This window comes from Phaseolus vulgaris, chromosome 6 (assembly GCF_051622355.1).
Source record: "Phaseolus vulgaris cultivar YP4 chromosome 6, ASM5162235v1, whole genome shotgun sequence".
NCBI lineage: Eukaryota > Viridiplantae > Streptophyta > Magnoliopsida > Fabales > Fabaceae > Phaseolus > Phaseolus vulgaris.
In genome coordinates this window covers 31,773,240-31,795,987 of record NC_143503.1, presented here as the reverse complement: position 1 = coordinate 31,795,987, position 22,748 = coordinate 31,773,240, and the positions used below count along the sequence as shown (strand labels likewise).

The 22,748-nt window shown below is 31.3% G+C and overlaps 4 protein-coding genes across 7 annotated transcripts; 2 read left to right on the top strand and 2 right to left on the bottom strand.

Moving 5' to 3' along the window:
- Positions 1 to 1,079: 1,079 nt before the first annotated feature.
- Positions 1,080 to 2,986, top strand: LOC150027365 (uncharacterized). Its single transcript, XM_090303944.1, has 2 exons — positions 1,080 to 1,263; positions 2,661 to 2,986. The coding sequence occupies exons 1-2, from the start codon at positions 1,080 to 1,082 to the stop codon at positions 2,984 to 2,986; spliced, it is 510 nt and encodes a 169-aa protein (XP_090160070.1).
- Positions 2,987 to 5,026: 2,040 nt separating this feature from the next.
- Positions 5,027 to 11,275, bottom strand: LOC137832204 (glycosyltransferase BC10). Of its 4 annotated transcripts, none has more exons than XM_090303410.1 (11): positions 10,911 to 11,275; positions 10,529 to 10,781; positions 10,337 to 10,453; positions 9,581 to 9,681; positions 9,305 to 9,401; positions 9,101 to 9,182; positions 7,993 to 8,073; positions 7,733 to 7,774; positions 6,558 to 6,617; positions 6,210 to 6,356; positions 5,027 to 5,501 (listed from the first exon to the last, which is right to left on the bottom strand). In XM_090303410.1, exons 5-11 carry the CDS (start codon positions 9,361 to 9,363, stop codon positions 5,322 to 5,324), a joined length of 651 nt encoding a protein of 216 aa, XP_090159536.1. In that variant the 5' UTR covers positions 9,364 to 9,401; positions 9,581 to 9,681; positions 10,337 to 10,453; positions 10,529 to 10,781; positions 10,911 to 11,275; the 3' UTR covers positions 5,027 to 5,321. The 4 variants fall into 4 exon arrangements, with proteins under 4 accessions (XP_090159536.1, XP_068496344.1, XP_090159537.1 ...); XM_068640243.2 differs by having other exon boundaries at positions 9,330 to 9,401; positions 10,911 to 11,226; XM_090303411.1 differs by lacking the exon at positions 10,911 to 11,275 and having other exon boundaries at positions 10,529 to 10,904.
- Positions 11,276 to 13,018: 1,743 nt separating this feature from the next.
- On the top strand, positions 13,019 to 14,631 carry LOC137833150 (putative F-box protein At4g22030). The gene has a single exon (XM_068641512.2). The coding sequence runs from the start codon at positions 13,185 to 13,187 to the stop codon at positions 14,481 to 14,483; it is 1,299 nt and encodes a 432-aa protein (XP_068497613.1). The 5' UTR covers positions 13,019 to 13,184; the 3' UTR covers positions 14,484 to 14,631.
- A 638-nt stretch (positions 14,632 to 15,269) lies between these two features.
- On the bottom strand, positions 15,270 to 20,735 carry LOC137832202 (lysine-specific demethylase JMJ26). The gene is made up of 13 exons (XM_068640242.2): positions 20,604 to 20,735; positions 19,112 to 19,611; positions 18,905 to 19,017; positions 18,719 to 18,818; positions 18,460 to 18,592; positions 18,329 to 18,389; positions 17,555 to 18,251; positions 16,947 to 17,276; positions 16,311 to 16,616; positions 16,158 to 16,230; positions 15,999 to 16,084; positions 15,787 to 15,906; positions 15,270 to 15,621 (listed from the first exon to the last, which is right to left on the bottom strand). The coding sequence occupies exons 2-13, from the start codon at positions 19,604 to 19,606 to the stop codon at positions 15,556 to 15,558; spliced, it is 2,580 nt and encodes an 859-aa protein (XP_068496343.1). The 5' UTR covers positions 19,607 to 19,611; positions 20,604 to 20,735; the 3' UTR covers positions 15,270 to 15,555.
- Positions 20,736 to 22,748: the final 2,013 nt, after the last annotated feature.

Here is a 22,748-nt window from a genome sequence, read left to right as displayed (position 1 = left end):
GACCTTAATAAACTTTCTTCATAAATCTAATATAATATATCAAAACTCAAACAATTTCACTTTCCTCTCAAATCACTCCAAATCTATTATCTTAAATTTCTTCTCAAATCCAAACATAGTATAATGACATGATTGAACCATAACATCTTTTCAAAAGGCTATAAAATAAAAACCAAAAGTTAAGAAAAAAAAATTCAAACTGAAATTTCAACTGTCTTGACGTAAAGATAGTAGACAAAAGTGCAGATAAGCAAGGTTTATGAGAATTCAGACTTCTTCAAATCTTTTCAATATTAAGTGGCAAACTATATACACAAAGTAATAGAGGCTTTTGGAATTATGGATATAATATAGGGAGAAAAATAAAGAAAACTAACCTGGTGAGATTATGAACAAAATTTCAGAGAATGTTTCAGCAAATGAAACTCAATATTTTGTGTTGGTAATGAAGATTCTGTGATGAGAATGAAAGGTACTATACAATGTTGCTAGCAGATACAAATGAAGAATCTAGAAATATAAGAATTTAATCGGTCATGTACATCAACGAATGGCAAATTTTATGACAGAAAAATTTAATATAATAAATATACATAAAACCGTAAAACAACAGAAAAAAATATCCATTCAGAAGTACATGCTTTTGCGTTGGTTTGCCTATTTAAGAGGATTTTTTTTATCAACAAAGAGATAAACACAAAATTACATATATAATTGTTGTTGTATGAGTATCTCAATTTTAAATATTTGTTGTCTTAAACAGTGTATTTTAAAAGATATGATAGTATATAACATATAAGTGCTACTTCACACTTGAGGTATACAGTATTACAAGATTGGAATATGTAAACGAGATAATAAAACTAGGTTAAATTGACTATTGGTGAATAAAAAGAAAAAGGAAATAAGAAGAGAAGGTGTGTGTATGGAATAAGATAGAAGAAACACATAAATATGAGGGTGCAGTTTCATGTATACACGAATCTTTGAAACCAAACCTTTAAACAGATAAGTTATTATTCGCAGTTAAGATTAACTTTTTTTTGCAGCTTAGTATCACGTAATTGCAATTTGCAAAAATGAATAGGAGGCAAGAAAAAGCCTTCAGATTGGTGATATGGATTCTGGGACTCTTTCTCATCGCTTACATTGCAGGACGACCCTTGTATTGGCATCTCAATGAAACCCTTAATGCCACCTCTTCTCCTTGTCCTCCTTGTCAATGTGATTGCTCTCTTCAACCTCTTATTTCTCTTCCAGAAGGTATTCACTTTTCTTTCTTAGTCATCATGATGTTTGATTCAAAATATGTACAAAAACTGCTCCACTTGTTGCTCATATTGGGCTATTAGGATACTTAGGTTAGGATATATTTGGTTATCCATCAGAAAGTATGTTATTATACTCTTTAAATAATTTATTCAATGAAAAACTAAACACACACCTAATCATGTGTTGTTACACTTGCTTGTATAGATTTAATCTAGAAATAGGAAGAGTTTTTCTCCTTTCTTTTTAGTTTCCTTTACAGAGTAAAAATTGAAACACCATGTGATCAAATATTGTTATGCGAAGCATTAGGTGCTTCATGATTTACATTCATTCTGATTACGGGAGATGAATTGTTTGCTGTACATATATTCTCATAAACATGGTTTGAAAGCCGGGTAGTATTGATTAAATGATTGGCCAATCAAATAGTGTGATCAAATACTAACTTTATTAATAACAATCTTTGGCCATGTAATGTAGACGTGTTTCTTGTGCTCTGATATTGATTGTTGATTACTAACATGGTGTATCAGCTTGTTCCTGCATGATTGACCAATAATTCCATTATAGGTTAGTTCCTCCCCTTTAGTACATTAAATAAAGGTCACAAGTACAAGATCTCATGATTATATATACGCCTTGGTTTAAGTATCTCATGTAGGATGATGATGCATTTTGGGGGTCAAGCCTTTCTTTTTATTCTGGAGACTTGATAAAGATAGGGAAATTACTAACTTGCAGTTTCCTCTGAAAGAAAAAATTCGGGAGAGGTTTTTGATCCCCACGTTTTGCATCCACACGCACTCCTAAAATAGTTAACACTGGATTTTACATCAAGTAATTAATCTTGCACACTAATTTAGAGGGTTAGCTTTGGAACAATGGTAGTCACAGTGTGAAAATGCCCCCATTGTTCCTCTCTGTATTTAATTTCTAATCTAGATTAAATTATTTCAACCCAAGTATAAGTTCTTACTTTTAGTGGTACCAAATCAAAACACTTTTTCACGACAAAAATGCAAACACTAGTCCAACCAAACAACAATTGCAAACCAAGAGCCTACTTGGTTGCCAAAAACTAACTTTGTCCACACATAAGAGAAAAAGGTGCATGAAAGTTGTATAAAGTGGCATTATGAGTGAAAAAAAAGACATTTCAGGTGCATCCAAGGCCCCCCTGTGACAATAATATGTTATAATTGACTATGTTCATGCAGTTAAAAGTGAAAAATGGTGTTAGCATTTTAGTTTGATATAGGGGACACCAACACATTTTTGTGGAGGATAAAACTTCCCAAAGGCGTGGCTAGTTATAATGAATCCAAATTCTGGAACTTTTGATCCTAGCCAATCTCATATTTTATATATTTAGCATATGTATGTTGTAGATTGCATGAGGCATGACCAAGAGGTGACTGAAGAGGTGGTGGTAAGTTTTTCAAAGCGTTTAGCAGAAGAAGTAAAGAAAAGGGAAGTTGAAGCTGAGGAAAAACAAAGAAAGGCAGATACAAAACTTTTAGAGGCTAAAAAAATAGCATCTCAATACCAAAAGGAGGCTGACAAGTGCAATTCAGGGATGGAAACTTGTGAGCAGGCAAGGGAAAGAGCCGAGACAGCACTTGAAAATCAGTTGAAAGAAACTGCTTTGTGGGAGGTCAGAGCTCGCCAAAGAGGATGGAATAAAGATGCTTCAAAGAAAGCTGCAAGTTCTTAATTAGGTTAGAGAATTTAGTTTCATAGTAGGTCCTTCATTCTTCTATTCTTTTTCTATTACTGTGGTTACTTGATATATTATTTAATGAAAAATAAATGCACAAGGATACTTTTGATTTTAAATTTGCACTAGACTGAGCCATATATTTCTCAAGTTAGTATTCTAACTACTCATTTTGCTGTGAGCAGTAGACTTGTGATATTAAAATAAAATATTATATCACTTGTCTTGTATTACCTTCAAAATATAGTGTTATATTCCTCTTTAAAGGTAAAAAAACAACTTGAAAAAAAAAATACGCCTCTTTAAGAAATGTTTAGGTGGATTGAAATAAAATGTCTAAGTTATGTGATATTTTTTTAATGTGGAGAATTATCTTAAAAAAGGTATCCTTTTAGACATCACACATGATTCATCTTTAAAATAATATACATTGATATCTAAAAAAAAACTCACTTGAGATATCTCATCATAATAATATAATGATGTATTAATACTTTAAATTGAAAATTAAAAAAAATATAATGAAAATATTAATATATTAGGTTATCAAGTAGGTTTTGTATTTCTTGGATATTTCACATAAAAATAATAATTAGTTACTATGTTAATTAAATTAAATATTATTTTAAATTTTTAAAAATTATTTCACATAAACAAAAAATAATTAGTTACTATATTAATTAAATTAAATATTATTTTAAAAATTAAAAAATTATTAATATCTAAAGTAGTTTCTATTATTAATAAAAAATTATAAAATTTTTAAATTAAAAATTTTAACTACTAATATTTTATATTTTATATTAGTCTCAAATAATTTTTTAAATAATTTTTTAATTCAATTAATAGATAAAATTTTGATAAATAATTTTTTAATTCAATTAATCTTTAAAAAGATTAATGTAATAATCTTTTAGAACTAATATAAAATCTAAAATATTAGTAGATAAAACTTTGATAAAGATACCAATTTAAAAATTACTTCATAAATTTTTATTAATAATAAAAATTATTTTAAATATCAATACTTTTTTAAGTCTCTAAAATATCTATAATTTAATTCAATAATAATTAATTATTTTGATCTTCAAATTGTAATTTAATGTTGATATATGTTCTTTTGAGAGTTCTTAATTTGTGTCACTTGTTAGTTTTTAAAAAATTTAAATTCTGTGCATTTCTAGAATAGATTTAGGTTATGCAAGGTTTAAAAACTATATTCTGAATTAATTATTTATCAATAATACAGTTTATTTTAACTCAATAAATCGTGATCTGTAATATTATATTTGCATTAGTTATAGGTATACTTTAATTATATGATTAATATATATCAACACGTAGTATTCTTGAATAATATATTGAATTTTTTAGAAGATTCAATACTACCGAAACATGTATAAAAAAGATCATAACATTATCCACAACTCAAAATCTTATGAGATTAGATTTGTGTCTTACTATTTAGAATATTACATTCTGGTAAAATGACTCATTTTTTTGACAAATCCAACGAATAATATGATTTCGAACTTTTATCTGTAATCTTCCTTTAGATTTTGACCCATACCATTACAATGGTATTGTCTAAAGAAGAATTCTATTAAGTTTTCCAAAAATCTGAGATTTCTAAAATTCGTTTTTAAATCAAGATTCCTTCTAAAACTCACCTGATAGGGGATGAGAATCTAAAATTTCTCATGAAGAAAATAAGGTGTTTTATAATTGTCTGAAAATTCTACAAAACATTTTAAAATATCAAATATATTTATGACATTTTTTCAGAAAACATGATTTCCAAGAAATATAGAAACAGTAATCGAGGATGAAAAAAGATTTCATATACCGTACCGGATACCACCTCCCCACAATTCAGAACGAAAATTCCCATTCTTATGCCTTGGCAAACACGTCACCACCAGCAAGGCCTTCCACAGCTCCTCTCTCAAAATTTGAGGGATAAGGAGAGGGAGGGAGATGGCCTTAATCTCAATCTGCATGGAACTCCAACAATCCAAAATAAAAAATTTCCAGATGTTACTGAAAAACTATCCTTTTTATATTATAATAACTTACTAGTTCGTGTGATTATCATTTTAAAACTGTGGTATAATGTATAAGACCTCTCACTAAGCCAGATAAAATGGTGTCATCAGAGCTCATAATCCGCAGCTACTTTACCATCTCCATTAATTATCCGTAGCCACCATTTGTCTTCAAAATCTGTTTGTGGAATCCCATCAAAATTTGTTTACGTGGAGTATCCGATTGAACCATTTGACATCCGAAGTATATATCTCAGTGGGTCAGTCCATAGTCAGTATAGGCTAAGTCATGCGGGAGTGGCTAACAGTGCAGAAACTTCAAAGTGGTTAACAACTTCCTGGCTCAGCAAGCGCATAGCAGCTCCCTGAGAGAATTTCCTAGCAAACAAAAAACATGGAACGGAAGTGGAATTGCTATGACACCATTCTATCCTGTACTCAGTCTCATAGTAAACATGATTGATGCCCTGTTTAAAAAAAAGGATATCAGGCGAAGAAAATAGTTGCATTAAAACATGTACTAATTTGTAATAACTACCTCAGCAAAAACAAAAGCGACAAAATCTACCTTCCAGCACAACACAAAATAGAGGAATTGGGATCAGTTGCCAAAACAGTAGTAAAAGAAACGACAATCATTTTCATTTATGAGCTTTATTCAAGTCTTCAAATAGAGAGGGTGAGCCATGACACAACGTTAAAGTTGAGCCTTGGTGATTAGTTCATTATGGGTTTGATTGAATCCATAAATAACTCCTTGCATATGGGCCCATACCATCGGGAAACAAAGATCCTCAGACACCTGGGTACGTTGATTAGGTTATTCAAGTCCTCAAACAAAATCATTACTGGCTTTCAACCTAAGAAACCAAGCACTTCAGTCTTGTCATGAGAAAGGTGGCAGTTTCACTATTGACCTAATATGAATTGCACCATAATTAACCATTACCAGCACTAATTTCAAGAGTCTTGCTCTCGACCATCTAAATTTCAATCCACAGTTTGTGCCAGGACAACAGAAGACATTAAGATTTCATTAACTGAGTCCTCCTCTCCTTTTTTGTATCAATAGCCCCTCTTCCCCCCCGGAAGGAAAAACCTAAAGATTGAACCTTTCTACTTCATAAATGGCCTAAATCTATGCATAAGTAAAGTATCAAACAATAGAAGAAAACCTTTATTTCCTTTATCCTTTGAGGACCGGCATTTGAATAGCTGAAAGTAACAGGATGCCAGCCTTTATTCTCCATTTTTGTAGTAGACTGATTCCATAGGGTATAGGTTATTGCTCTACGTTCAAGTTCGCTTTCAAGGCCATGCATCTATAAAGAGAAGATAATGCATATTAAGATTACAAGCAATATCCATGCAGATTAATCCTTGAAAAGTTACTGGATATCAATGACAACATTTAATCAAAGTAATTTGTGAATAAAGCAGAAGCAAGAATTAATTCAATCAAAGAACACATTCCCAAAACCAACATAGATAATGGTTATGAAATAAATATCTAAGTATCTTACTGCAAGCAATGTCTGCACATAGTGTTCATCTGGAATACAATTGTGCTGCTTCTGAAGTTTCTGCATTTGCACCAAAATCATAAGTATCTTACAGCAAGCAATTATCAGTATTGAAATAAAAGAAAAATATATTATGAAATGAGTACTGAGTAGCATCACAAAATATCACGGTAAAAACATTGTCTCAGCAGCATACCTTGTAAGATTATACTATTGCAGATTACAGAAAAGAACATAAGATTATACTATTGCAGATTACAGAAAAGAACATAAGATTATACTATTGCAGATTTCAGAAAAGAACATAAGATTATACTAATGCAGATTACAGAAAAGAACAAAAGAAACATTCAACAGCTGTTAAATGGAGTAGAGCAGTAACCACCAAAGGAAAAATAATAGATGGGGGCAGAGGGAGAAAATTTAAATAGAAATTTCCCACAATGCTTAAATAATCACTGATCAAATTTTAAATCTCACATCCAGAACTTTAACAGATATTGCTTAAAAATATCACAAGCTATTGGAAAAGGGTAAACAGGAACCTAGGAACTCCTAGGTTTTGAAATATAACCTTACAAAAGAATTTCACTAACTAGTAAATTGTAGAAACTTCCTAACTCCAAGTCAAGGTTTTGAAGACTACTTTCAAAGCCAGTTTTCAGTAATGCGGTTCTTAGTTAATCTGAAAGCATGACCTGACATGCTAGTTCAACCGTCCATACCAGTCAGTCCAGTTTTCAAAAATCAGAATATGCCACAAATATGAGACACGTTCTAGAAGGCAAAACATAGGAACTAATTACCGAGATAGAAAATTATTAAAGCTTGGACTAAATGTTTATAATACATTACTCAGTCAGAAATATGCCCCGTGAAAAGTGCAATGTCCCAAATATAACCGATTTTGAACACTCAAAAGCCTTTGTATAATGTTGCATCAGTATTATTTAAGCCTGCTATTGTTTTACCATGATCACCAAGATTCTACTAATGAGTTACAATTATTTGGAACTATAAGCACAATAAACATAACTTCAAAATACCCAATCTGTCTTAACTTAATAATTTACACTCAAAAGTGAAGACTGTGCTATTATGCATAACATATTAGGATAACATGAAGCCTTTCCACTAACAACACTAAAATAGAAAACTAAAATCAGAAGACTTACCAGATTCAGCTTTCCCTTGCTTGTATCAATTGGTGGACGTCTCTGCCAAGTTAGAACAAAATTAGGTAGGTATTTATAAATTATGAACACAGTACAGACTTACAGTTAGTATTTAGTACAGTATTGTATGCTAAACATTCAATTTTGAATTCTATGACAGCTTTCATTATACAATGCCAAGAAAATTTAATAAAATCAATACAGTAGTATGAGAATCTTAATAGAATTGTAATTAAACAAAGTTGAGATCGATTACACACCTTACAATATTTCTTAAAGACAGAAAAGATTACATCATCGTCTACAATCACTTCTGCATGCTTACGAATTACAGTGATCCACTGGAAATTCAAAATAAATTCAAATTAAGACATAATTTCCAGAAACAAATGTTAAAAATTTTATGCTACAACTTCAATGTAAGAAATAATGTCAATTTGATATTTACAAAAGCAACTCAGCTAAACTCTGGCTAAACACCCAATACAAAATTTCCCCCTTTAACACGGCAAGTGGAGCATCTTGACTTTACTAGAAAGCACTTAGTAGAGGCAAATCAGTGAGCAGCAATGGTGATGGAAGAAGGTCAAGCTCAGGCCCAACCACTAAATCCATGGCAAGGAAGATTCAAGAAGACTAGGACTCTGCTATTGATGGCAGAGACACCCCTTCTATACATGTTCAAAAATGTCATAACCTAGTGTAGAATTTCTAGAGTATAATTTATTTTCTTGCTAAAAGTAGAATAGGAATTTTACTTGTAATATTTCTTAAATCAAATTAGGGTTTCTAGAAAACTCCTAATTAACCTAGCCAGTCATTTAGACCGAAAAGAGTCACATGAAGCACATCTTGTCATGCTTGCCTTATGAGCTCATTTAGGTGCCTAATTTCAAACTTAATTGGTTTGAATTTTCCCACTCATTTCTGTGTACAATGGCCGGACCTCATCATTATATATTGAGGTGTTTGGCTCTCATTTTTCTAAGATTAATATGAGTGAATTGCTTCTCACTCCCTTGTCTAGACTTCTCTAGGATAAACACCTTGATTCTTCACATCTCCAAGTGATATGGCCCAACCAATCACCCTCCCTACCTCTCATGCACTTTCAAAGAAACCATAGCTCCATTGGAGCCATCCTTGTCCATTTCATCCATTAGCTTCTGCCAATCATCTCAACAATCCAAGGATTCCAATCGGTCATGAAGACAACACCATCAAATGGTCTTAGTTTTCAACCCAACAACCAGAAACCAAGTTTTTGTTAACTGATCTGAAAAACTTGCCTTTATATTTTAAACCATTAATAAACTCCATTAGTCGAATTAGTCAATATGGAAGTATGGCAAAGAAAAGAAAAATAACCTGGGACCCTTTACGCCATTTTTCTCTTGGTATTTTAGATGACATTTTTGGGTTGTAGCGGCCCTCCTTTACATCAAGAAAACTGCAATATAAACATACTCGTTTATTCCACCTTTAAAGCATATACCTTTCAGAAAAATGAAACAAAATGCAAGTTTAAATGGATTAAAATTGAACATTTGAAAAAGAATTAGTGCCAAGCACCTCAAGAACCAAAGCCTTCTTCTACCTGTCCACGAAACTCCTTGGAGAAACCATGACATAATTGTACACGTAGGAAAAGTTGTACAGAGGAACACAGCTGCACATGGAAAATAAAAACTCAGATTCTTAACCAGGTTTGCACAAACATATGCCAGGCCCAAACCTGTCTCTTCCTTCAAATAGGAGTGGCAAATAAAACAAAGAAGCAGAAACAGAGAAAGAACAAGAACTCCTAAATGAAACTTGTACTAATACAAGAAGATTGGAAATACCAACCTGTCCGAGAGAAGAACAAATCTTTGATTTGAAGGGTCCTCTAAGGCTGCTTCCAGTAACAACCTTTCAGCCTGAATCATACTTGATTCTCCCCATAAAACCTAAAATATGTAACACTGAATTCATATAAGAGAATAAAACAACATATTAATAGCATAACAGTATTACATTTTTATGCTCAACCATATCTGCATGCACTATCACACTGAAGGCATAAATCCTTGTAAAAAAATGTGTATAAGGTTTGGACAAGTACACTTCTCCTAATATTAAAAACAACTTATGCACAAGTTAAAATAAGTTTTTTTTGGAAAAGAATGATTTTAACTTCTCCAGAAGGCTTATTTGAACTTGTGCATTTAATTTCATTTACTTACTCTCAAAGGCACAAATCCTTTACCAAAAACAGTGCTCAAAATCATCAGATTATTACAGATTAATACCGTCACCCCATTGGCATTCGGTGCTACAGATTAGACCAATACAGAAGTAAAAACATAAATGGAAAAGGACCATGTTGTCAATTTTTTCCATCCTGTAAGCAATATACCACTTAACCAAATAGAAAGAATTCGCCATCGATGGAGAAGACAAAATAAAAGTGCATCCGCTTACACCTATTTTTAGGATGCAAAAACCTTACTATAGAAGCAACATTTCAATGTTCTCACAATTTCGAAAAGGAAAGCAATTTCGTGAATAAGTTGGTGGCATAGCTTTCTCAAGAACCGATTCGAAAGAGAGAGAAAAAAAAACCTGAATGCTATTACTGATTTGTCGACCATAGAAGAACTGCGACCTGGTGGTTGACTCATCCAACACAAAGCCAGGCGTGGAGTGAACATAAATCGAGAATCTAGAAACGTCACCGTTCTGCAAAAAAAGAAACCGCTCAGACATTCCCCAAATTTCAGATTTTAAGGAAATGAAAGAAGAAAGATGCAAGACCTGGAAGAAAGCGTCCCAGAGGAAATCGAGAGGGAGGTTGCGGCGAACGAGGAACAAGAAGGCGATCTTGGGAGGGCCATCGAAGACGCGAGAAACCGAAATTGAGGGTTTGGGAGAGTGGAATCTGAAGAGAGAAAGGAGGAGTAAAACGACGACGCATGAGAGGGACGCAAAGAGGAGGATCAGCATTTTTCTACTTATCGCGGGGCGTCTCTTGGCGCCTCTAGCCGCCGATGCCATTCCTCCCACCCTGCTGCAGGTTGGGTAAGTGTAGCACTATTAATAAGCGTCGCTAATATGTTTAGATATATGCATAACATAGCGTAAAGAAGAGGTTGAAATCGAAGCGAATGCGCATGCAGATGCAGAGAGAAACACTAACTCTTTGTTTTCAGTAATTAATAATCATAATTTGATTCTCTTTCTCTCCGCTTTCATGGAGACACTTGTTCAGACTGTTCTCAAGCCTCACGCAACTTCGACCACATCAATACGTCGTCGTCGTCGATACCAGCGCTTTTGACCTGTAGAGGTCGGTGGGTCCCACAGTTGCATTCTTTGTACGTCAGCGCGTGGTAGCACTGAACGCGGCACCGCCACCGCCGCTCCTCAGTGCCCACACTGTTACTCACCAAACACTCAACACCGTTTAGTATTTTTAACAAAACAAAAAAAAGATTTTGCTCCTGATATGTTATGTGACAACTTTCGATATGTTTCATATTTAAGACGAAAATTTTAAACTGTAGATCTTTTTAAACAGTAGATGTTGTTTTTATATGTTTCCTTTAACAGTACAGCGTTGTTTTTGTATGTTTGATGATAATAAAACTATTAAGGTAATAAAGTGTATTAACAAATACTTTTATTTTGTAAACTGAATAAAAAAATTATTACATGGTTAAAAATAATTTTATAACACAGAATATATACTTGTCACAAGTTAAATATAATATTATGTATGTGTATATTTATATCAAATGGCAGTATTTTTTATCAGTTTTTCTTTAACTCTAAATTTTTTCCATTTTTTTTAAAATTAGAGTGCTTCAGACATTTTTCTTAATCTTTTATTTCACTTCATTTATCTTTTTTATTTTTAAATCTAATTTTAACATTTTTCTATAAAGCTTATTAGTTAAACATAATCTGTATAGCAATAAAAGTCTTTATCCTAAATAAATTCAAAATATAATTTATATGTTAAAAATAATTTTTTTTACAAATTATAGTTATACTATAATTATTTATTTTCCAATCATGTCATGTGGTGATTACTCCATAATCAATACTAATAATTTACTTTTTCATTTTCAAAGTAACAGTTAACAATTAAATATTTAGACTTTCTATTAAAAGTCCAACAGCTTAAAAAAATCCTGAAAATATCATATCAGACCCACTAATCTTTTTGCTAGAAATGGAAATTTAAAACCAAAACTCATAAAAAATGAACCAAAGAAAAGAAAAACAATAGAAAAGAATAAGTAGAAAAAAGAAGAAGGAAGAAGTGTGCAATAAAATAAATAATTTGGTAGAGATATACAAAATATAATATAAATTATTGTATATTTTTCTAGTTGGAAGAATATAACATTTTTATAAAAATATCGCTTATTGTTACAATTGATGAGATTAAATTTATGTAGTTATTTCGTCTTCTTTTGTTTACCTTTTAAAATAACTCATGCTTTCATTATCTTAAAAACAATTTATGTCTTTAAAAAGTATTAATTATATAAGTTGTTTTAAAAAAAATATCAAGCACGTTGTCAATTCTTTTAATATTAGTTTAACGAGAGGGTATAATAATGTAAAAAAAAAGGCGCACGAATTTATGACATCATATCTAAAAGCTGAATATTAATAATTCACCAGCTCTGCGATTAACAACACTGGTAAAAAGGTGGTTGTTGCTGAGTAGTGTAAGTAACTAGTAAACAACTCACTTTTATATTATCTAATTCATATCACTTGCATTTAAACATAATTCATTTATATTATTAAAATAATAATTATTTCAATAAATTATAATATTAAAAATAATAAATAAAAAGGTAAATCCTCATCATTAACTTCAAATATAAAAACGTGGAAAACTGCAAATTTGAATTAATTGAAATTTTCAACCATATAAAATCCAACTTGAACCTCGAACACAGACAATAAAAAAAACATTTGCACCTAAAAGGATTAAAATAAAAGAATTGCTGATTTTTATTCTTACTTATTGCCAGTTTTTTTTAGAGTATACCTAGTAGTGTTTTGGTTGTAGTAGGTTATTGACTTTTGAAGTAGTCATTAAAATTAGTAGTTAGAGTACACTTAGTCATATTCTAAGCTCAACTTGATAGTTGCGTTCTGAGTGAAATTAAACCAAGAATGAGTAAACAACAAATGTTCATACAATTTTCCTTAAGTTCATTACCTCTCATTGTTTATCTTTGCAAGTAACCAAGTAAGAACCCTAACTAATGTGTGGGATTTTGACAACCCAATGGAAAAATATTGCAAAAGTGGGAAGCTATAAAAGAGAGAAAGGGTCAGCAAAAGGCCAAGTCCTCAACATTTCACGACCACTTCCTTTGCCTCCAGTTTTTGTTTATTATAAAACTCAGATCACTCATTTCTTTTTGTAATCCAGAACTCTAATTCCATGGCCTCCTTGCATATCTCATCTATGTATCTTTCTTCTTTTTCCTTCAAGAGAAAACATGCTACTGTATCAAAGTTCAGACGAATGTCTTTGTTAGTTCCAAAAATATCTACCACAAATTCATTTCAGGAAACCAACGCTTCAACAGACACAAACCCATTTGAAGAAAATGTCAAACCAAAAGCATTGTACGATGAAAGTGTTCGTAATCTTAATACTCTCAACAACAAGAATAAGATCACCACCACCACGAAATTCCTTGCAATTTTGGAGTTGGTAACCGACAGAGTAGAAATGCACCACAATGTTGGGAAGCAACGTGACAATTGGAACATCCTTCTTTTGAACTCCATCAACATGATTACTCTATCAGCCGCAACCATGTCGGGTCTTGTTGCCACGTGTCCAGGTTCAGGGGCGCCATTACTGGGTCTTAAACTATCTTCCACCCTCTTGTTTTGTGCTGCCACAGGGTTACTACTCGTGATGAACAAGATCCAACCCTCACAACTTGCCGAAGAACAACGAAACGCGACGAGACTGTTTAAGTGCCTGCAGACAAAAATGGAGGCCACTGTTGCACTTGAAAGTCCTTCAGAGGAAGATGTGAACGATGTGATTTTGAAGGTTTTGGCTCTTGATAGAGCTTACCCACTTCCCCTTTTGGGAGCTATGCTTGAGAAATTCCCTGAAAAGTTTGAGCCTGCTGTGTGGTGGCCTAGGCCTGATAAGATTTCTCAACCCCACAAAGAAAAAACAAAGAGAGAGAAGATGGAAGAAGGGTTAGTGAATGGATGGAGTGAAGAACTAGAAATGGAACTGAGGGAGGTTGTTGAAGTGTCAAAGAGAAAAGATTTTGAGGACTATGAGAGGTTAGGAAACAAGGTGTTGAAGATCAGCAAGAGTTTGGCCATTTTAGGGCCTTTGCTCATGGGCATTGCAACAATTGGGTCAGTGTTTGTGGACAACATAGGGTGGTGGTCTTGGACATATTTGGTGACCCTTTTGGCTGGGTCTCTGGCTGCTGTTGTTAACTCATTTGAGCATGGAGGACAAGTGGGAATGGTGTTTGAAATGTATAGATTCTGTGGAGGGTTTTTGCGTTTGTTGGAAGAAACTGTTGAGGTAACACTTGAAGAGAAAGATATGGAGAAAAGAGAAAACGGTGAAGTGTTTGAGAACAAGGTGGCTATGCAATTAGGAAGAAGCGGGTTTGAGCTGAGAGAGCTTGCCTCTAAGTCTGCTTCATGTCGTAGGGAAGGAATTGCCATGGATGAATTTGCTAGCAAGCTCTTCTAGTAAACTATAGAATTGTGAACAAAAGATGTTCATTATTCATATATATATATTATGTGTTTGTGTTTAGAAACAGACCATAATAAGAAAAGGTAGAACAATTCACACAAAGAATGAATGTACTAAGTCATAGTTTTAATAAGAATTTAGCTCGGAATACTAATTTTGTTTTGACTTCTTTAATTTTTCATGCATCACTATCCTCTTGTTGTTATGCTTTTAATTTGACTTTATAGTGGCTTGATGAGAATGTCATATATGGGATAAAATAATATAAATTATATATATGAGTTTTGTTCACAATAAAAAATATTAAATAAAATACTCTAAAATAATCAAATTAATCATTAATTTAATTAAAAATTAATTTAGAATATAAAGTAATAAGTTACTTACACTAATTTAAAAATTATTTTATAAATTACTTTTAATTTTATTAAGTAAATACAAAAAAATAGTATTAATATAATATTAAATTTTATTATTAGATTATTAGATTATTTTGTATATTTTTCTATCTATAAATTATTTATTCTAAAGGTAATATTTACAGGTACAGATCTAAATATAAAATATGTAGAATATCCTTACAATAAGATTGTATAATAAATAATAATGTAAAAATATTATTCAATTATATAAGCTATGCATAAATAACATTAATGTCAGCAACTTAGTTCTCCACCTAAAACATTAAATAAATTCAATTATATCCAACCATTATTACTAAATTTCTTTATCTTTAGAGAAGAGTGTTACTCAATTATATAATTTAATTTTCGCATATTTCGTCTCATAATATGATTGTGTTGTTCATTACATAATAAGAGTAGAGCACTTTTTGTGTTCTCAAATTTTTATAGTATCTTATTACAAAACTCTCAAAATTTATACTAAAATTATGTACTAGGCTAGTCTGACACATTATATAGAAAGCAAGTTAGAATAATGTTTATTAGTGTATATATACATACATAATAAAAGTCATTTAATTATGACTTTCATCACTAAATTCTAACAGATAGTACAAAACAGCAGCTATCATGCCAAATGAGCATGCTTGCATCAGATCCAATCAAGAACGTAAAGCTTGTAATTCTTTGACAGCATTGTCAACAGCATAGAGGATCATTTTCTGTATCTGTTTCATAAAAAAATAAAAACATAAAAAACAAACATATTATAAGTTTGGCCAACATTTAAGTTCTCTTCTTCAATTTGATTAGTTCGAACTTTGAAGTTCACATGAAAAGGAAGAAAGAAAAAGCAAAAAAATAAGAAAACATGCAGGAAGCAAATTAATCACCTCAAGTTTATCTTCTCGGGCCTTGTGATTCTTAGGAAGACGACGGAACTCTTCAGTTAAATGCAAGCACATATGAACATTTTCTGGAGACACGAAATCTACAGCAACTTTTGTGCATGACTGCAAGGTTTATAATGTGGATCTTAGTGTTAGATATGCAATCATAGATGCAGACAATATGAGTCAATTCAATGCGTCAAAACATGTTTCACCTTAAGATTCCTGACTTGGTGTGCACATCCAGCAGGAATAAATACTGCCTCCCCAAGTTGTTGCTCAAAAGTCCAAGGTTCTACACCTGCGAATTAAGATTCATGTTAGTAACTAAATTGCATCCTTTGATCAAGCAATTTGCAAATCTTAATATTAACCAAACTCCTTCTTCAGATTCTTCTTGTGTTCCAAAGTCAAGTAAAAGCATTGGTCATTAATTGGATGGACAACCTAACCAACATAGAAATAAATTAGCCTCAAGCCAAGAATAAGGATAAGAAGAAATTTAGACTAATTAAATATAACATTACCTCTTCAACTGGAGAGCAATAGGTATGCCTAAATTCCTTAGAGTGCTTTCTTAGATATGCATCTAACTTTTCAGAATCCTCTCTCCGAAAGATGTCCCAAAGAGCACCACCTGATTCTTTAGAAATAGCACAGTTATATTCTTCTCTGTTGTCTTTGCAAAGTCCTTCATTCAGGCATTCATCGACCCTTTTGCAACCATGTCCCTCTTTCCCATCTTGGACCATGTGTGCTTTTTTCAGTTTTGGAATAACTGAATTTTGTTCATCACTCAATGTTACCTCAGTCGTGTGGATCAAAATATTCACCTTTGGAAATTTTTGAACAATAATTAGAAAATCAAAATATTCACCTTGGAAATTTCTAGACAAGGAAGTATATTTTGTGAAATAGAAGCATAATATTTCCATGTACCATAATCTAAAAGTGCAAATTAAATTAATAAGAAAACAACCTCTAAACTACGTTAAGTAATACGGAAAGTAAAGTTATTAACCATAGGAATGCTCATCTTCCAGTGATACAACATGCGCAATAAGAAATCTAGGATTTTGGTTTTAATGTACAAACAGAATGCAAGTTGTAAGTTCTAAAAAACAACAAGGCTTGAATAAAAAGTAAGGTTGTAAGTTGCTTACAGCATCAGACATGTCATAGTGAAGTTTTGTTACTGAATCTCCCCTGCCAAGTTCCTCTTTAATCCCATAAGCAATATATGTTTTCGGACCAAGGTCTGGCTTTAGAACATGGGATGGCAACTTTACAGCAAGGTTGAGGATCCCAGCTCGAGGATCACAATACTCTTGAAATGGCAAGCAGCGGATAAACTCGTCACAATGGCGAGGCAAAACATCATCAAACTTGTCAGAGGGAGGCCAGTCTTTTAACTTCAGCATCTCTGGCCACAGGTTTTGATGTGTTCTTCCTTGGGTATAGCCCTTGAAGAATGTACTAGTATTGATTTCTACCTGCAAAGGTTTAGAATAGAATGGTGAATGTTGGTCCAAATTCTTGTATTATTAATATACATGCATGAAAAACATTGTAAAATGTTACAGTTCGATATAAAAAGGAATTAGCAATTGAAGTCATCTTACGTGCATTCCAAAGCATAGGAAAAAAAAAACATGATTTATGGAAATCAATAGCAACCATTTGGATAAAAAAAAACACTTGAAACTTTAGAAGCATATTTTGGGAGGGAAATGTTGGTATTAAAAACCAAAACGAGACAATAGAAGCAAACCTCACAACAAGAAAGGCAATCAATGGCCTTCAATTCAGTCATATTTGAGCTGATTCCTGGAGCCACGTTTTCAGATAGGGCTCGCAATGTGACCATTGGCTCCCAACTAAGACCTGTACCCTGCTTAAGAACATCACGAACTATGATTGGTTCACCCTGAGTCCAATGTTTTCTGAAGAGAGGCAGCCCTTCATTTATGAGGTCACTTGATGATGGACAGTATAAGTTATTATCACTTGTGCCATCTCTAAAAGCTGCTCTTATCTTAGAATTGCAACTTGATATTTCTTCTTTCTGAAGAGTTGTTTGTTCAGTTTTAGAAAAGCCTTTTAGAATGTTACGAGCTTTGGCTTCCAAGTCTGATATCCACCCATTTAAAAGAATGCGCTTCAGCTCCATCACAGGGCCACCACATCCCCCCATTTCTTTGGGTGCACATCTGATACTTCCATCACTGTTGGCCTTCCATTTGGTAGATATCTTAGAATGACCTCTTAAAGTCCCTAAATTACCAGACACTGGTAATGGATCACCACCATGCATATAATCATACCCCCTATTCACATATTGAAACTTCATTTCAGACCGGGGTGATATACTTCCATTGCGTATTTCTTTGCAACAGTTGAGGCAGATTTCAAAGGAACACTCGGGGCAGCTTCGATAAAGATCAGTAAATGAAGTAGCACAATGGTCACTGCTCCAAGAAAAACAAAGTTACGAAATTGTGGAAGGATCAAACTTGTATAATAGGCAAATGGACTAATATCATACCAATAGATACGTTCATTTTCACAAGATGTTTGTGGTATCTCAATCTCAGAGCTTGATTTTCCTGGCAAGACAGATTATCGTTAGTGATGTATTCAAAGTTAAATACCCCCACTGATGCTGAAGCTTAATACCTTGTATTTTAGCTTCAATCTCGTGCTCTTGAGTTTGTTCTTCACAAATATGTTGTATAAATGGAATGAGTAAGTCAATCATGTATTGAAGATGTTGAACCTTTTCGTCATCTGTGATGCTGCTGTTAGATGTCTGAACACATCAAATTAGATGGGAAAACAGAGTTAAAAAGTAATCTCAAAGTTCTTCTGAGTAACATTTTCAATTTATGAAAGGAATTGATTTAAGGGTATCTACCAGACAGCACAGAAAACTAACCTTAATCGTTCCTGTTGAGCCCAAGCAAACACGGCAGTTGCAATTGTTTTGGCAAAAGGGACACTCGTGTGAAATGTCTGATGTTGTAAGATTGGGATACCTATGTGTAAAATGAGAAATTGTTATATTTATAAACTACACGAACAAATACCCTTTCAATGATTATTTAAATGTGAACTACTTTACCATTTCCTGATGCACCCCAAACAATACATTTTCGGACATTTAGTACAAGGTACGAACACTGCCCTTTCCTTTTTCAAACACTGATGACATTTTTTAGAAGTCTGCTCTGTATCCTGTTAACACAAATACAAGGTCCGACCAAGAAAAAAAAATATTATGATAAAGTACTTTTTCAATGAAGGAGTAGGCAGTGAGGAAGGCATTTACCTTAACGTTATCAATTTTTCTAGCTTTGCTTCTGAAATTTGTCTTTGAAGGAACAAAATCCTTGTAATCGCCCAATTGGTCAGCCAAGATATTGTCTTCAAATTTTCTTTTCTTCTTCAATGCAGCAAGACACTTTCTTGGCTCTAGTTCTTTACTAAAAGGACATTCAGTAGTCCTCTTATTATAACTAAAAACATCTTCTCCCCCTTTAGGCTTTGATTTTATTGTATAGTCTTCTTTAACCTTTCTCCTTTTTGAACTTTCAAAACCTCTTGAGCCTCTTGGGATTTTGCCAGTAAAATTATCACTATGTCGGTTTGACCATTCTTCTAGTACAATAGGAGCTTGTTCATTTTGTCTTGATTTTGGACTATTGGATAAGTACTGCTCATTTGATCTCTTTCGAATTCCAGAGTATTTTGCGGGCATTGAGATCTTCATCATATAGTCAATATGATCCTTTGACTTCTCTGGTATTCTTAATATAATTTTCATTCTTACTGCAGAAAGAACATAAAGAATATCAAGATATTGCAAAAGCTCCACTATAACATGGATTAACGATGAATATATCACTCATTCAACCATGAACATGCCAACTTTTCTATAGTTTCTAACAGTCAATATAAAATATCAAATCCTTTATATAATGATACTACAATCATAGAGAAAAGTAGCATACTAACCTACCCTTAACAAACAAAATAAAGGATTTTCTGAACAATCAACATACAATTCATAGTTCTTATGTATTACAGTTAATTGTGTGTCTGGTTTCAATTAAAAAAACATACCTAATATATCTTTAGTGTCAATTTTAATGCGAAATCTTGGAACTTTCGTATACTTGCTTCAGTGTGACGTGAGTCTTCTGTGGAAATGAAGGTATGATAAGGATATATATATATATATATATATATATGGGGAAAATGTATTTTGATCTGTAAGATATTGCAGTTATTTTAAATAAGGTAATAATCTAGATATTCTCATTTCTTTAAGAGTATAATTTATAAAAAATCTTATCTTTTATTTTCTTGATTTGAAATATGTTCATTAATTGTAATTTTCTAAATGATTTCAAAATGGTATTATAAAGGGAAATATTGTCAGGATCTGAACAAACACACAATTTAATTTTTTCATCTTTTAAAAAGAATATGATCAAACCAAAAGAAAAAAAATGTTTTTTCAAATCTAAAAAAATTGAACTTTGATTTTTAAAAGGAATAAATTGTATTTTAAATATTCATTCTATTTTAACTATACATTTTCAAATTCTTTTAAAAATAAAACATCTAATGACTTGACTGCCCTATGACATCTTTTTATATTCAAAAGCCTAAAATAAAAACTAAAAGTTAAACCAGAAATTTATACTTCTTCAAATCTTTTGAATCTTAAGTGACAAACTATATATAAAATGTAATAATGAGAATGAGGTTTTCTGGATAATGGATATAATAAAGGAAGAGAAACAAAGAAAACTAACCTGCTAAGTATGAACAAAATTTCAGAGAATCTTTCAGCAACAGAAACTCAATATTATTTGTTGGTATTTGGTATTGAAGATTCTGTGAATGAGAATGAATGGCACTGTACTATTTCACTAGCAGATACAAAGGAAGAATATAGAAATATAAGAATTTCAGAGGCCATTGTACATGATGAATGGCACAAAGAACCAAAAAAGTATAATATAAGAATTGTATATATCTTTTTTATCTGCAATAAGAATTCTATAGAAGGAATGAAGGTAAGTCATTCAAACTGTGCACCAACAGAAACCAATTCATTTGTCATGGTGTCTTTTTTGATCCATTCAAATGCTATCCATACATATTGAAGTACGAAAATGAATGTATTAAAAAATGTAAAAACGATTTTTTTTTTTAAGTTTAACTTTCCGCATAACTGAGGATAGATGTGGAAAAGAAGTATACACACATAATAATTTCAAAATAATCGACTATCTATTATAATATAATCAGTTACTACATAATCATTATGACATAATTATTATGTATATAAATATTTTACTATTATATAAGTTCACGTATTCTATTATTTTAACAATTATGTTATTAATATTAATTTATATAAAATTTGATATTATAACAAAATAATTCAATATTAATTTAATAATTATTAATAATTTTTTCTATATTATAAAAAAACAAATAAAATACAATTAAATCATTTCATATTTATTAATATATGTGTGTGCTTTTATAATGTGATAAATAAATAAAATAAAATAAACTAATTTAAATTTTCATATTTTATAAAGTAATTCATCTTAATATATTATTATTTTAAAATATAACGTTTTAGGGTTTAAAATAATATATTACTGTAATCCAAACTAAATTTATTGTAACGAAAACTATATTTTTAATATGTTCCTACTACAAAACACTTAAGCTTATTTAATCAAATTAAATTTTTAATTATAATTAATAAGTTAGTAGATCAAATATTCTAATATAATATTTTTATAATATAAAAGTAATTTTGTTATAAAGATACAAATAGATGAGATACATGTTGGTAATAAAGAGGTTATGGGAGTTGAGGAAGTTGTTATTGATCTTGATAATCTTATTAAAGTTGTTGTTGCGCTCGTGGAGGGTGAATCTCTTGTTGTTCAATTTTTAAAAATTTGCTGAAGATGTAAGGGTTGTTTTAAGATCTTACGATTATATATTTGCTAATATGTCTTCTTTAGATGAGTCAGATGATTTTCTACACACATAAATGCTGCATTGCCCCCATGAACTTTATCGTCTTTAGATTTTTTTCCATTTTAAATATGTAATTAATGTAACAAATCTTAAATTAGTTGTAGACAAACGAGTTACTTCTAAATCTATTCTCTAATATTTTGTGAGGGAATATAGTTAAATCTACCTCTGGTATTTTCTTATAAATAGTCACTTTGGTCTCTAAATTATGGGCGAAAAAGATGAATAAGAAAAAATTATTAAGTAAATATAGTGAATATTTTGAATGCAAACGAGAATTTTCATGGGATTAGGCATTAGAGAAGATTCTTTATTTAATTTTTCATCTTTTTGGTTTAAACTCTCAATAATTATTTAGGTTGCTTTTATTTTTTATTTTTTTCCATAGGATTTAGTCTAGTTTCCTATGTTTTTTTTTTCTTTATCTTTTTTAATTTTATGTTATTTTCATGTGGGGTTACCTGTTATATAGCCTTGAGATTTATAAAAAAAATAATTTATTAGTAAAAATTATAAAGTTTTTATTCTTTTATTGCGGAAAGATATATCTTATGGAACATATATTTATACTTTTATTACATTAAAATAACACGATTTTAAAAATTATATAATTTTGTAAGAATAATTTGAAAAAGTGTATGTGTTAATTATTTTTAATTGTAGAAATTATATAATTACTTTTGAATGGCATGGTGAAGTTGTATAATTGCTTATTTTAGTATTAATAACTATGAGAGGTTATGTAGAGAGAAAAATCATTTAACATTTCGTGTATATATATTAGATATAGACATAAGTACACAAGAATTAATTAAATTTTATTTAACAAAAATGTGTATATATTGCGCTTTTTTAAATGAAGCTTGTTTTCATTTATTTATATTTTTTTTTCA

What these genes read in the sequence shown, in the direction of transcription:
- LOC150027365 (XM_090303944.1), top strand. Translation starts at nt 1,080, where the DNA reads ATGAATAGGAGGCAAGAAAAAGCCTTCAGATTGGTGATATGGATTCTG. An exon ending in TCTTATTTCTCTTCCAGAAG is followed by an intron (nt 1,264 to 2,660) that starts GTATTCACTTTT and finishes TGTATGTTGTAG; the next exon opens with ATTGCATGAGGCATGACCAA.
- LOC137833150 (XM_068641512.2), top strand. Translation starts at nt 13,185, where the DNA reads ATGGCCTCCTTGCATATCTCATCTATGTATCTTTCTTCTTTTTCCTTC.
- LOC137832202 (XM_068640242.2), bottom strand. Translation starts at nt 19,606, where the DNA reads ATGAAAATTATATTAAGAATACCAGAGAAGTCAAAGGATCATATTGAC. An exon ending in TTGGGGTGCATCAGGAAATG is followed by an intron (nt 18,819 to 18,904) that starts GTAAAGTAGTTC and finishes TTTTACACATAG; the next exon opens with GTATCCCAATCTTACAACAT. An exon ending in GAATCTGAAGAAGGAGTTTG is followed by an intron (nt 16,085 to 16,157) that starts GTTAATATTAAG and finishes CTTAATTCGCAG; the next exon opens with GTGTAGAACCTTGGACTTTT.
- LOC137832204 (XM_068640243.2), bottom strand. Translation starts at nt 10,768, where the DNA reads ATGGCATCGGCGGCTAGAGGCGCCAAGAGACGCCCCGCGATAAGTAGA. An exon ending in TTTGTTCTTCTCTCGGACAG is followed by an intron (nt 9,402 to 9,580) that starts GTTGGTATTTCC and finishes TTCCATGTGCAG; the next exon opens with CTGTGTTCCTCTGTACAACT. An exon ending in TCTTTAAGAAATATTGTAAG is followed by an intron (nt 7,775 to 7,992) that starts GTGTGTAATCGA and finishes CTAACTTGGCAG; the next exon opens with AGACGTCCACCAATTGATAC.